This window comes from Orcinus orca, chromosome 16 (genome assembly GCF_937001465.1).
Source record: "Orcinus orca chromosome 16, mOrcOrc1.1, whole genome shotgun sequence".
NCBI lineage: Eukaryota > Metazoa > Chordata > Mammalia > Artiodactyla > Delphinidae > Orcinus > Orcinus orca.
Window position 1 is genome coordinate 67597255 of NC_064574.1, and position 13994 is coordinate 67611248.

General features: G+C 44.3%; 1 protein-coding gene across 2 annotated transcripts; it reads right to left on the reverse strand.

The window, feature by feature from the left end:
• Positions 1–4577: 4577 nt before the first annotated feature.
• NDUFAB1 (NADH:ubiquinone oxidoreductase subunit AB1) lies at positions 4578–9836 on the reverse strand. Of its 2 annotated transcripts, none has more exons than XR_007472178.1 (5): positions 9614–9817; positions 7512–7634; positions 6471–6649; positions 5517–5616; positions 4578–4741 (listed from the first exon to the last, which is right to left on the reverse strand). XR_007472178.1 is itself a non-coding variant. In XM_004268577.2 (5 exons), the coding sequence occupies exons 1-4, from the start codon at positions 9779–9781 to the stop codon at positions 5525–5527; spliced, it is 471 nt and encodes a 156-aa protein (XP_004268625.1). In that variant the 5' UTR covers positions 9782–9836; the 3' UTR covers positions 4578–4741; positions 5517–5524. The 2 variants fall into 2 exon arrangements, 1 of the variants encoding a protein (XP_004268625.1); XM_004268577.2 differs by having other exon boundaries at positions 6562–6649; positions 9614–9836.
• Positions 9837–13994: the final 4158 nt, after the last annotated feature.

Here is a 13994-nt window from a genome sequence, read left to right on the forward strand (position 1 = left end):
AAGGACCCCAGGAGTCCGTGACTGAGGACCCTTGGTTATTGGTGACAAACCCAATTCACATGAATTACGCAAGAGGGTTTGGCTCATGTAACCAGAAAATCCGCAGTGTCAGACCTAGGCCTATGCAGGTGCTTCAGTCTCATCAGGCGCCTGACCCTCCACCTCCTGGCTCTGCTTTGTTCTCTCCTGACTTAGCTTCTACCAGACTTGCAGCCCAAGGGGAAAGAGAATTGTTTTCTTCCGCAAGAATTCCAGAGTAGAAATACCACACAGGGCTCTTATTGGCTTGTTACTCTGCCCTCCACAAACACACAAACATAATAACCTTAGTGTCCGAGACGTGTTAGTTGACTTCCATTCATTGTGAGTCTGGGGCTTTCGGGTGAATACTGCGGACTGTAGAAAACAGCAGCTGTGGCAGACCACCCAGCAGGGATTGGACCTCTTGCTGTGTGCCAGGTAAATCACTTGGAAAGGACCTTCTTTAGGGCTCCAGCCTTGGTGAAGAGTGGGTTCCTCTTCTGGACCCTCTCTCCGCAGGGGACTTGCTCTTAAATACTCTGCCTGCAAGTCCCGTAACGTCAGCTCCTTCACTGAGTCTGTCCATTGGCAGGCAGTGGGTCAGATTACGCACACGCGTTACGTTGTCACCACTCCACCATGTCCCTCTTGTCAGCCCCACTTTACCCATCGGAGGAAACTTAGGCTTAGAGGAGTGACTTAGCCAAGGTCATATGCTTGTCAGTGACCAGGGCTGTGATTCAGAACCCAGATTTGCCTGATGCCAGAGTCTGTGCAGATGCTCGTGGTATTGAGAACTTAGGAAAGAACTTGGCTACTTCTTGTTTTGCTTTCATACTTTTTCTTCTTTTCTCTCCCCAGTTTAACGTCTTAAGGGCACTAACTTGTGTTTATGACTTGTTTTTTAAACTTCAACCCTTGACATTTATTGCTTGGCTACCATTTAAAAAACTAAGACAGTAAGTAATATATGCACTTGATAGAGAAATTTCAAGGGGTAAGTCTCACACAGTTCTCCTAGTTTCTCCACCCCGGCTCTTCTGAAAGAAGTAGAATTCACTTTAGGCTTAAGCACTAAGAGGCCATCTCACAAGTGGAGGGTCAGTCATTCCCACGTAAATCCCTTATCAGAGGGAGAGGGCATCCGCAGTGGGAACTTCGCAGTAGGAGGGAACAGGCCCAGGCAAAGCATCTCACAAACACTCTGACTCCAGCCCGGAGTTTTCCTTGAGATCTGGCTCATTATCTGTCATCTGCTTGGGTATCCCACAAATAAATCCATCGTCCCAAACTGAAATTATATCCCTCTTTTTTTTTTTTCCAACTTTTTGGCTGTGCCACGTGGCATGCAGGATCTTAGTTCCCCGACCAGGGAATCGAACCCACTCCCCTGCAGTGAAAGCATGGAGTCTTAACCGCTGGACCGCCAGGGAAGTCCCTGTCTCCCTCTTCAATCTGACCCTCCTCTATTCCCTGTTTCAGACAGCAACTCACCCAGCACAGTAGCCCAAGCCATAAGCTTGAGAAATACCCTAGACTTAACTTCCTCCGTCATCTGACCAAGTACTGCTATTTTTATCCCCAGAATATTTTTGCAGTCCATCTCTCTTTATCCCATCCTCCAAATCTGTGTCTTTCTCTTGGGTTCTTCTAGTAACCAGCAGACTCATCCCCTTCAGTCCACCCTCTGCCGCCAACCGCTGAGCTCAAGTATAGCTGTGTCTTCCCTGCAGAAAATCCTGCACCCACTGCCAGCAAGTTCCTTACCAGACAGTAGGGCCCTACTTCGTGACCTGATCCCGGCCACAGCTTGAACCACAGGTCACCCCGCCCATGAGTTCACGCTCCAGCCATATCCCTGCCTGAACAAATGACATCTGTGCACACGGGGCGCTTCCATGTCTCCTGCCCTTGCCATGGGGCTGACCCTGGCAGAGCCTTAGAAACTCTGCTCAGGCTTCACTGCCCGGGAACGCCTTTCCCAAGCCTCACTCCTCAGCTTCTGCTGCTGAACTACTCTCAGTTTTCACAGATTTTTAATACTTCTGTTTTTCGTTTATTACACAAAACATGGTATTTATAATTTAGAAAATACTGATTAGTGAAAATAAGCCAATGTTATTTCTACCACGTGGTGGTAATCTTTAACATTTTGGTATGTGTTTTATGGAAATGGAATCATGCTGTTTATAGTCTCTTTTCACTTAAAACACCAATCTTTCATTGTGTAAAATTATTTCTATTTAACCAATCCCATATCGTTGGATATCCAGTTGTATGCCATCAATATACTTTTCGTTACATATATGTATCATGTTGAATTTTCTCTTTATTTTGACAAATTTCAAACAGGATAGTTGACAGTAGTACAGTGAACGCCCATATACATGCATATACCTGTCAGCTAGTCACCATCTGTTAACAGTTTTGCTACTGTTTTTTTCCCTGAACCATTTGAAAGTCAGCTGCAGACATCTTGATGCTTCAAGATGTATTAAGTATGCATCTCCTGAGAATAAGGTTAGTTTACTACATAATACTGATTATATCTAAGAAATTTAACACTTGTTTTATCACCTATGTAGAGTTCAATTGTCCTCAAAATGTCTTTTTAAGTTTTTTTTCCCCAAACCTTTCAAGCTTCACATTTCCCATGAAGTTGATGTCTTTGGTCTCCTTTAATTTAGTTACCCTGTCCTTTTTGTCCCATATCATTGGGTTTCTTTTAAAGTCCCACCTTCTGGATTTGTTTCCTCATGATCAGTTTTATCAGCACCAGAGGTGACATGTCCTCAGTTCATCACGTCAGGTATCGGTGATGCTGAATGTGAAGCATCATGTGGATTTTAACTGTCTCCCTTATTAGATGGCGAGCTACCTGAGAGCAGAGACAATCTTATCCTTGTGTACCGAGGCCCTGCCTCGGGGAGTGTGCCGCACATGGTGAGCACATCGTTGTTTCACTGGGTACATGAGTGCACGGGCTGTTTGGGAGACACAGAAGAGCGACGGGGCCACACACAGGTCATGACAGGCCTCCCAGCCACCCTCTCTCAAAGGGCCCTGCCTACAGCAGACACACTGATCCTCGACGATTAAAAACTATGCACACAATCCCATTTATTCTAATTCACGCACTTTGGAATGCTACATTTGGCCAGTTTGCTGCCTATGTATAGTGGCACACAGGTCTCTCAAAGAACTTTGCAGCAAGTTTTTAAACCAGAAGGGCCTCTGCTGTTGTTTGAACACCCAGATCTTTAATAGCATCATCAATGAGTGATGTGTGTGATTCAGTGTTTTTTTTTTTCCTCATTCTGGCTCCCTTGGGACTTAGAACAGCTACAGAATGATGTGAATGGGCTGTTTCACTGCAGATGTATGGTTAAGAGGTTAGCAAGCAGTCACTTCGGTGGAAGTACTGCTAGACTTCATGATCTTAGGCAGCAATAAACACAGATGCAATTTTTGGTAAAATGTGCAACTGCCATGGAGGTTAAAAAAATAGCGAGAAGGACATTTACCCCAGATGTTAAATTATGGTACATTCCCAACAAGGGAGTCTTGTGCAGCCTGTTTTGTTGCCTGTTGGACCTCTAGTGCCTAATAAGCACTCAAACTATTTGCTGAATAAATGCAGTTGTGAAAAAGAACGAGGCAGTGCCTTACGCTCCAATCTGGCAGTTTTCCAAGAATACCTTAAGTATCAATATTAAAAAAAATGCAGTATAACAATGAATGCTTCCTATTACTGAAAAAGGCTGGAAATACAGCTGCCTGACCTTGTCTGTAGTAATTCTAGAGTGACACAGAAGGAACTGGCAACATTGGGTACCTCCAGGAAGGAGAAGCAGGTGGGAGTGTGGCCTGAACCCCAGACCAGACTGCAGAATCTTGCCATGTCATCCCTCAGCCATGAAGCTCCTCTGCCGGCTGAGGGTCACTCAGCCAGTCCCTCCACCTCTGTAACGCTGCTTCCCACTTAACTACAAGACCTCGGTCTCCTCCCTCCTACAAACTAGAAGTTTCGGGAAAAGTAGAGAAGTATTTTATGATAGGTCTCTCAAGTTAAATCTCATCAAGAGCTAGGCAACTGCCTACATTAATTCCAAAGACCTAACGCAGTGCTAGGAATAAAAGGAGCACAAGTTAATACTGATATATGACAAACAGACACAATGTCAAAGTAATCTTCTAGGAGGAAAGAGAGCCTTTTATCCACCAAAATTACTAAATTCCATTAATTCAGAAATGGATCCTTAGGACAGGGATGAAAAATTAGTCCCACACGCTGGTGTCAGCTGATATATGGAATAATCAGTAAACTAACGGAGGCACAAATGTATTTGAGGCAAAATGTTTTTTATCACTAATTCATTCCTCATGCTGAAGGTGATGGGAGAGCAACTTGTTTCAAGTACCCTGCTGGAAAAGTCATATTTTTGATATGCACGAATACCAATGACAAATAGACAAATCTCTAAAAATGCCAAGCAACGTCAATATAAAGCAAGCACTTTAGAGACGTAATTTAAAAACTGAAGACAGAAAAATGCTGGTTTTATAGATTTATTTTCAACAGGCAAAAACACTTAAGACAATTTAAGTACAAGTCTAAACAGAATTACTCTGTCAAAGTCAGCAATGATGCAGAGATGCGTTCTCACTTCCAGACACTCGCCAGCATCTTCTGAGTCTTCTCTCAGTGAAGAAAAGGGGTCTGGCAAAAGATAAGTTCAGTGTTTCTCTCTGGTGCTACTGACTTTAAGTGATAATCTCTGAGGTGCTAAATCCAGGATGACTAAGGTTATAGACTCTAATAAAATGTTTTATTTTAAAAGTCTGATCACTTGATTATTCTACAGCCTAAAGAACAATAGCCAATATTTATCATGAGGCTTCTTTACATCAAGCATTGTATTAAGTGATTTACACACACTATTCAATTTTACCTTCACAGAAGCCCCAGGTAGGTCCTATCATTATCCCCATTTTACATATGAGGAAACTGAGGCCTACAGAGGCTACGCAGCCTGCCCAAGACCACAGGCTTACAGAATGTTGCAGAGCTGAGAATAAACTCGGGTGTCTGACGCTAGAGTCCATCCTCTTACCCACAAGGCCTCTCCTGCCTAATTAAGAGCCAGGCCATCTCAGCTTCCTGGACAGTTACCCTTGGGTGGGTAACTGAGGGAGGCAGAGGTCTCTGCTTCTGGGTCGCCTTGCTCAGTTTTTTGTACGAGGCTGCTTTTACGAGGAGGGCTGACAGAGAGTCCTGTCCAGGAGTGAACTGCTGTCAACACCTCTGGAGGAGAAAGATGATCACTAGGGCTGGCCTCCTTGGAGTGGCAGATAACCAGAAGGTGCCTGCATTTTATAACCAGTGAAAATCTGTCAAGCACTTCCATTTTTCCCTTTCTTCCCAAGTCTGTCTTTATTGAAGAAACACAGAGGGATTAATTCTATGGGAGAACATAATTCCATAAATTATTTACCTGATATTTTATTCATATACATCCTTCTTATCTGCAATGTAATCTACAATTTCTTGTGGGCACATTAACTTCTCCGCATCTATATCAGGAATTTCAAACCCTGAAAGTAAAATGTGCAACAATGCGTTAGTGTAGGAAATGCCAGTCCTTTAGAACTGAAAGTATCTAACACTTCAGCAATACCCAGAAGTACATCAAAAATTTCCAGCAACCCTGAATCGCATTTAAGTTGTGAGCCTGTTACGTTTCCAGGCAACATTTTAGATATAATTCACATATTAGAAAATTCCCCCATTCAGAGTGCAAAATTCAATGGTTTTTAGTATATACACAAGGTTGTGCACCATCACCATCATCTAATTCTAGAACATTTTCATTACCCCCAAAAGAAACCCTGTAGCCCTAACCAATGCCATCCCTCTAGTTAGCATACTCTCTGAGGAACTGTAAGTTCCGCTCTGTAGGAAGGCACAGAAGTCCCTTGGCTTCCACTCAGGCAATTCACCCCCAAAATGGGCCGTGGAACCTTGTAAAGGTCTCATTTGCACAACTAACCGTCCCAGACAAGGGTAAGTTGGAGTGTGCATGGGAGGCACTGCAGGAAACCAAAGCGTGTATGAGTCTGTGCACGCACATGCCCTATCCTCGGCACACCCAGCACTTCTCTAGACATTTAGGCCTAGCTCATCGGGGAGGTGGGGAGGAGGGAGACGGTGCACCGAGGTGTCATCAGCTTCTCCACAGGTGAGGCTATGCCCTCATCTTGGAGACCCACCTCAAGAATCTCTGTGCCACACTCCCCCATGCCTCTTCCGGTCGCTCAGCCCTTGGTATTACACCGGGCACTTTGCGGACCTGCAATAAGTGCTCTCCAAGTAAGTGCACTGTCCCTAATAATCACTTCCCCCGACAGTAAGCAGGAGTGGGGCAGGGGTGGGCACGACTGTTGCAAACCCCAATCAGGCTCCCAGCATTCCTCTGCATTTAATCCACCGAAATCAAGAGCCACGACGGGCAGGTCCAAGACTCAGCCCGTGTGTGTTACCAAATTCGTCTTCCATGGCCATGATAATCTCCACTTGGTCCAAACTGTCTAAGCCCAGGTCTTTCATAAAATGGGAATTTACTGAGAGCTGCAAGAAAAGAAACACCAAACGCAAAATTCAGTCTGTGAGAGCGTTTGTTTCTCAAGATAACTGAATGGTGAAATATCAGTCATTATACAGAAGATTTTTTAATATAAAGAGGCCATATTTTAAACATAAAGAGCCACAACTAACATTATACATTGAACGTGTGCCAACCCACACTTGGCGTGCTTTATATGTTAACTTACTCTACCTTATTTTGAAATGGTTAGCAATATATATAAAGCTGATGATGAATTCACTTTCTGTATTTTATGATGATCTCTGATCACTGTTCTGAATGACATCTGAGAGTCTGGTTTTTCTTGCTGCCTTACCACGAAGACACCACACCTTAGAAGTGAATTCTGCTCCCTCAAGAATAGCACACGGTGTCTATTATCACCCTGTCTTTAATTTAGACCTCAAGATCACCAGGAAGAATTCTTCAAAAACCACATCAAAAACAAACTACCCTACCCACACCACAGATTCTGCTATTAAAGAAGGAATGTTTTAAGGTAGCACTGTGAGAAAAACTCCAAGAAGCGTTAAGTTAAAAAAGCAAGGTGCGCAACAGTATTTACAGTGTACTACCGGTTGTGTTTTTATAAAAGGTTGGGAGATTTAGATCACATAGTACATGTAATATACATACATGTACTTGTGTGTGTGTGTATATATATGCCCTTCCATATGCACTGAGAATCTCTGGAAAAATACTCAAGAAGTCAGGTCAACTGGCACCTCCCAGAAGAACTGGGTGCCTGGGGTGACTTTTTACTTAATGTCCTTTAAACCCTTTGGATTTTGTACCATGTGACTAAATACTCATTTAAAGAAAAAACATTTAAACCACATCAATTACCTTTTCTGGGTCAATCTTGTCATAGAGTTTCAAGACGTAAAGAACACGGTCCTTGATGCCCTCTAATGTCAAAGGGGGTGCATCACTATACTGGCGGCACAGCGGTGTAACTCCACCTGGAACCTAGACCAAGGGAGGGAAGCACTGCTGTTGAGCCTGAAATGCCTCTAAGTAAAGGCATTGGCCTACAGATGTCTTTCACAAAGCTTTCATGGGGTTAGCAAACCCATCTCATCTGATTCTGTGGCCATTAGGACACACCGAGGCCTCATGCTGGGTAGTGTCAGAAGCCCTAGCAGTTCAAAAGCATAAAAATGGATCTCCTTTCCCCTCAGAGCCAGGACCGGCCCCCTTCTTTCCTCTGTTCAGCCGTCAGGCTTTGGACATTGGTTCCGCTCAGTAACACTGCCACTAAAACCATCCAGGGCCTGCAGAAGAGCCTAAGGCTTCCCATGGCATCTTAAGCAGTGCACTGCCTCTGTAAGGCACTGCCACCTTTAATACCCAAGTCAAAATAACTCATGCCAAGAGCTGTCAGGGTGAACTGAAAGGCAGCTCACACTGAAAACCATACACTGAAAGGATCTAATTTGGCCCCAGCAGTAATTACACTGACTTTGGCCAAGACAAATGAAGCCAGTACCAACCCAAAGAAGAGGATGATGGAGCCTGACAGGCATACACTCCAATCTATTTTCCTTCCAAGTGGGCTTGCCTTGTTGCCACCAACTAAATAATGAGCCATTCTGATCTTTGCCATGATGGAGTAGTATCTCAAATCTCTCTCCCGCTGCGGAGCACAGGCTCCGGACGCGCAGGCTCAGCAGCCATGGCTCACGGGCCCAGCCGCTCCGCGGCACGTGGGATCCTCCCGGACCGGGGCACGAACCCGTGTCTCCTGCATCGGCAGGCGGACTCTCAACCACTGTGCCACCAGGGAAGCCCCACACTGCTCTTTTAACTCAACTTCAAGGTGACACTTTTAACCTTTTGATTCATCGATAAGACAATGCCCCCTGAATGAATCCACTACACTGTCAGTAAATCTTGACACTGGCTGCATAAAAGAATCACTGGCAACTCTCAAAAACCGATGACCAAGCCCCACCTCTAGAGATTCTAACTGATTTGGCCAGGGCATCCTTAGTTTTTATTCTCATATCTTAGTCAAGATTGAAACCACAATTACATGAAGTCCTGGAGTTTGAAAAGGGAATTCTCAACTAAACCTTGGGAGTCTATCCTACTTTAAGACGACAGTTCTTAACCTTGAGGCGCTTCAGAATCACCTGGGGAACTTAAACAAAAAACATGTCAGTGCCTCATCCAAGAGGAGTAAATCAGATGGGGAGGGGGAGAGCCCACGAGGGATTTATTTTTCTTTCTCTTTCATGCTACCCAGGTGATTTGAATGTGCAGCCAGGGTTGAGAATCACTGACCTAAGGAGAGTTTCAGTCTCAAAAAGGTTTCATCAGATTAAAAAAAAAAAAAACAAAACTAGATACTACTTGTTTCCTATCCTTCCAAGAGACCCAGAAACAGGCAAAAGGAGCCACAGGGAGAAATCCAGGGAGAGAACTGCTGTGAAGAAGGCTGTAGGCCAGGGTGTCTTCCTCTCTGCACCCCGTCATTATTTTTTCCTAGAAAGCTATCACGGTATTTATCATTATCACTACAATTAACGGCAACCAGTATTGTGAGAGCTTACCAAGCACCGCCCTCGGTACTTTACCTGTATGATCTCCTCTAAACCTCGCTGAAACTCCACAAGGTAGAAACTAGTATCCCATTTTTACGGTTCAGACTGAGGCTTAGCGAGGTTACAAGGCTTTTCCAAAGTTCCGGGGTCAGCTTTCGAACCCAAGGGTGTTTGACTGGAAGATCTGTGCTGTTGCCCGTAATCGCTAGGTCACCCGGGTCCCGGCAGGGATCAACCAAGCACCTTTAGGCAGTGGGACGGAGAGCGAGCAGGCGTCCCCGGGTCACCCCCGCCAACAGCAGCCACAGTAGCTGCGGCCCAGCTGCCTGGCCCGTCCCCACCACCCCGAGCGGGCCCGACGCCTGACCCCAGCCAAGCCCCCCCAAAGTCACCGCGAATCACCTGCGTGAGCACCGAGGCCGGATGCGGAGCCCAAGACCTCGCTCTGGCCCCCGCAGGGAACAGGGTAGTGCAGAGTGACCGGGCCGCCGCCAGCGTGGGGAGCCGGGGCAGCGGCGCGAAGGCGGCGGGCAGTCGGCGGACACAGACGCAAAGGACACGAGCCGCCATGGCTACGCCGACCCAGGAGGCACTGCGCCGCGCCCTCCGGTCCGCCCTCCCGAGCTCCGCACAGGTGACGCATAGAGAGGCACTGTCGCGAGCCGCCCGCGGTAGCGGCCCCTGGCGGCTCCTGGCTGCACTGCGCCCTCAGGGCGCGCACTGTCCTGCCCTCCAGGTCCGGAGGCGAATGGCTGCTAGAGCCAGAGCTAAAAGGGCGAAGATGTTCTTTCCCTAAACACTATAATCACTGACGCAAGAAAGGAACTTATTTTTGTTTATTCTCTGAAAGTTCTGAAATACATTTATTTAAAAGTTTTGATGCCGGGAATTCCCTAGCGGTCCAGTGCTTAGGGCTCCGCGCTCTCACTGCCGAGGGCCCGGGTTCGATCCCTGGTCGGTAAATTAAATCCCATAAGCCGCAGGACACGGCCAAAAGAAAGAAAAGTTTTGATGCCGCGATTCTTCTATAGAAGAATTAAAATTAATTTAAATTAAAATGATTAAATAATTAAATTTATTTAATAGGTCAAAACTATTAAAATTATTTTTTAAATTATTTAATAGGTCAAAACTCGGTATAAAATAAGAATGAAAATATGAGTTGATGTAAATATATAACTAAGACTAATAAATGTGGGAATTACAATAAAAGCAATATACATATTTTAAAACTTGACAATATAAATAATATAGCTCACAAAAATGGGTAAGTGGGAGAAAGTTTAAGCGTGCTAATTCATTCATATTTCTCGGCAGTGAAATCCAAACATATAGAACAATGGCTCCAAACTCTGAATACTGCCTGGATGAACAATTCAATAATGCCTTCAGTTTCTTTTTACTTTTGTTAAATTCAAGTAAAATAAAAGGTAGTGCCTTTAATTTAAAATAGAATGCATACTATGATCCTACTGTTGTAATTTCTATTTATGTATTCATTAAAATATCCACAATCTGTTATGTGCTAGTTGTTGAGGCTACAGCAGTGAGCAAGCCAGACTGGGCAGTCTATTTTCAGATTTTACATTCTAGTGGGAAAATGTACAATAAACAAACAAAAAAAATACAACCCCCTACCCCCCCACGGAAAAAAAAACCCTCCAGGAAGTAATGATAAGTACAATAATGGACAATAAAACAGGGAAGGGGATAATGAGAGCTATGGGAGGCGTGTCATTTTAGCCAGGGTGGTCTCTGAAGGCCTCTCTTTGGAGGTGATACTTGAGCCAAGACTTTCATCAATCAGGGGGATGGAAAAGAAACCCCCCGGAATCACCCTGCTGTTGGTGATGCCAACCAGAGTCTCTATGGCCGTGCTAGCAGTCCACCCCAGGCTTCTGCTGCAGGCTGATTTAATCACCACCACTTCACTGCTTATTAAGCAATTGGAAGAGCAATTGTATCACCTCTTTGGAATGGTCAGTGAATAAATGGCCAAGCTCCACCTCAAGTAGCAGCCTTCCATTTCTGCAGAAAACTGGTGCCAAAAATCTGACTGGAGTCCAAGGATTAGGGCCGATAAGATCTGCTTAAGTCACCAGTGACACAAAAGCCTCTGATTACACCTTCCTGGCCATGCTCTGTGGCAGACCCATGGGCCAGATCTATGATGGTCTCAGAAGGAGCACTCAGGAAGAGCTTGATAGCCTACCAAGTTCATGTTTGGAACCCTCTCTTCCCATAACCTCTCTGTATTTCTGGATAACATTTAATTCTTTTGGTCAAACATAATAAATCACCTCTTTTGAAATGACATATTTTGGGAGAGCTACTTTTCCCTTCAGCACACACATAAAGAGAAAATGTCAACCTAGATGGGCTGTAGGGTAAAAGGTTCATTATTAAGATTGAGATCGAGTCCTTAGCAGCTGGGGAAGATTTACGGGAGAGCGCTGGTGCTTTTCAGTAGCACTCCCATCAAAGGATGCGTAAGCATACACTATGTCAGTTTCTTGCACACAGCACCCCACCAGCCCACCAGTCATCCCTCCCTCCTCCCAGCGCATGTGCACTACTGTCACATCCCTTCCTGTTCCCCCTGGGACCTTGTACCACCAGTCCTCTCTTCTACCCTACATCTTCAACCTCTCCTTTGCTTCTGGCTCTTTCCCTTGAGGCCATAAACATGCCAAAGTTTCTCCTAGCCTAAAAACAAGGCCAGAGACCTCCAGTAGCCTTTGATGTATCTTTAACATCACCATTCCTCCTTCCTTTCATAGTCAACCTTCTTGAAGGAATAATCTGCTCTTTCAGTCTTCAATTCCCCACTTCCTATTCACTTTTTTTAAATTAATTTTTATTGGAGTATAGTTGGTTTACAATGTTGTATTAGTTTTTGCTGTACAGCAAAGTGAATCAGTTTAGATTCTTTTCCCAAATAGGTCATTACTAGGTATTGAGTAGAGTTCCCTGTGCTATACAGTAGGTCCCCATTAGTTATCTATTTAGTATATAGCAGTGTATATAGGTCAATCCTAATCTCCCAATTTATCCCTCCCCACCTCCTTTCCCCCTTGGTAACCGTAAGTTTGTTTTCTACATCTATGACTCTATTTCTGTTTTGTAAGTAATTTGTCCTATTCACCCTTTAATCCACTGAAATCTAGATTTACTTGACCTCTCACCCTCAGCACTAAAACTTTTCATAAACCTCACCAATGTATCTTAATTTAAGTCCAATAGACACAACTTCTCTGGCCATTCCTTTCCTGCCTTCTTCATGGCTTTATTTCCTCCGTTCATCATTTAAACATTGATTCTGGGGGTCTGTCCTTGACCCATTCTTGACTTTAAACATACAAGTTTTCAGAATTGATTCACTCCAGAGGTTTTAATTGCTACCTGCATCCAACCTGGCCTCTTCTCTGAGCTTCACAGTCCTAGATCCAATTGCCTATTGCCAGATGATCTATAAGCACTCAGATCAGTTCATTCCCCCTTGTGTGTTCCTTATTTCAATTGCTGACACCATCACCCCAGTAAGACAGAAACTGAAGACTCCTTCACCTGCTGCCTAATCATGCATTCACTTAGTCCTCCTGCTTCTTTTCCCCCCTAAATCTCTCTCTGATTCAGCTATTTCATTCCCACTGCCCCTGCCACAGGTCAGGCCCTTCTGGGCGTCTCCCTGCCTCTACTCTTGGCCTCCATAAATCCATTATTCACTGTGGCTACAGTGGGACCTTATCGCCTCACTCCTCAAACCCTTCAACAGCCCCTTCACCTGCAGCATAAAGTCCAGGTTTGTTAACATGCCTCACAAGCTCCCTGGCTACCTTTCTAGCTTCCTGAGTCCATTCCCCATGGCATAATCATCTGGTAACCTGAGTTGTTTGTAGTTCACACCATACTGTCCTTGCTGCCTGGAATATCCTTTGCTTCTGCTCTGACCTCCTCACCTTGCAAGACTCAGCTAAGTTGTCATTCTTCATGAAGCTTTTCTTGAACCCCCTGTGTTGTGCTTGCCCATTTGAGCTTCCACAGCCGAACTCTGAACACACCCTTTCAATTTAAAACACAGTATTTAAATTAAATCACTAACGTGTGCACTTCTGAGGGGTGGGGGCCTCACGGCAATCATTTTCACACCTACTATGTCAAGTACGTACTCAGTGTTTGTTCTACTGTTACTTAGATCTACTCAGTTTTCTTACCTCTTAAAATCAAGATAACATGTTTCCCAGGGTTCCTGAGTAAATTAAATCTTTGTGAAAGTCCATCTATTATCTATGATGTGCTTGCAAAGTATTAACTCATTTGAGGTTAGAGACAGTGAGAAAAGAATTAGTATAGGAGAGAAAATTAAATCTTTTATTCAAATGTATTAAAGGGTAGTAATGAAGTTAGCGAAACCCACTACAGTAATAGCATAAAAAGGTATCTTTAAAAGAGAAGTAATGGTGCAAATAGTTACCTTATAAAGATCATGAATACATACTCTTAATATACTCAAGAAAGTTAAGCAAATAAATACTTGTAGATTGGGATGAAGTTTCCAATGATACCACCAGATTAGGACTTTAAAACCTGCCGTCTCTCAAACCACTTAGGCAAAAGTGAAGATGATGTACTCAGTAAAGCTGTGTTGTTGACTCTAAGTGACTTGTGAAAATGCAGGCACTGGTATCAAGGGTGCACATGAGAATGAAAAAGCACAACAGCATTTCTAAATTAGCGTTTCAATAGGCAGATATGTGAAAATAAAGTATTGTAAGTAGCATAA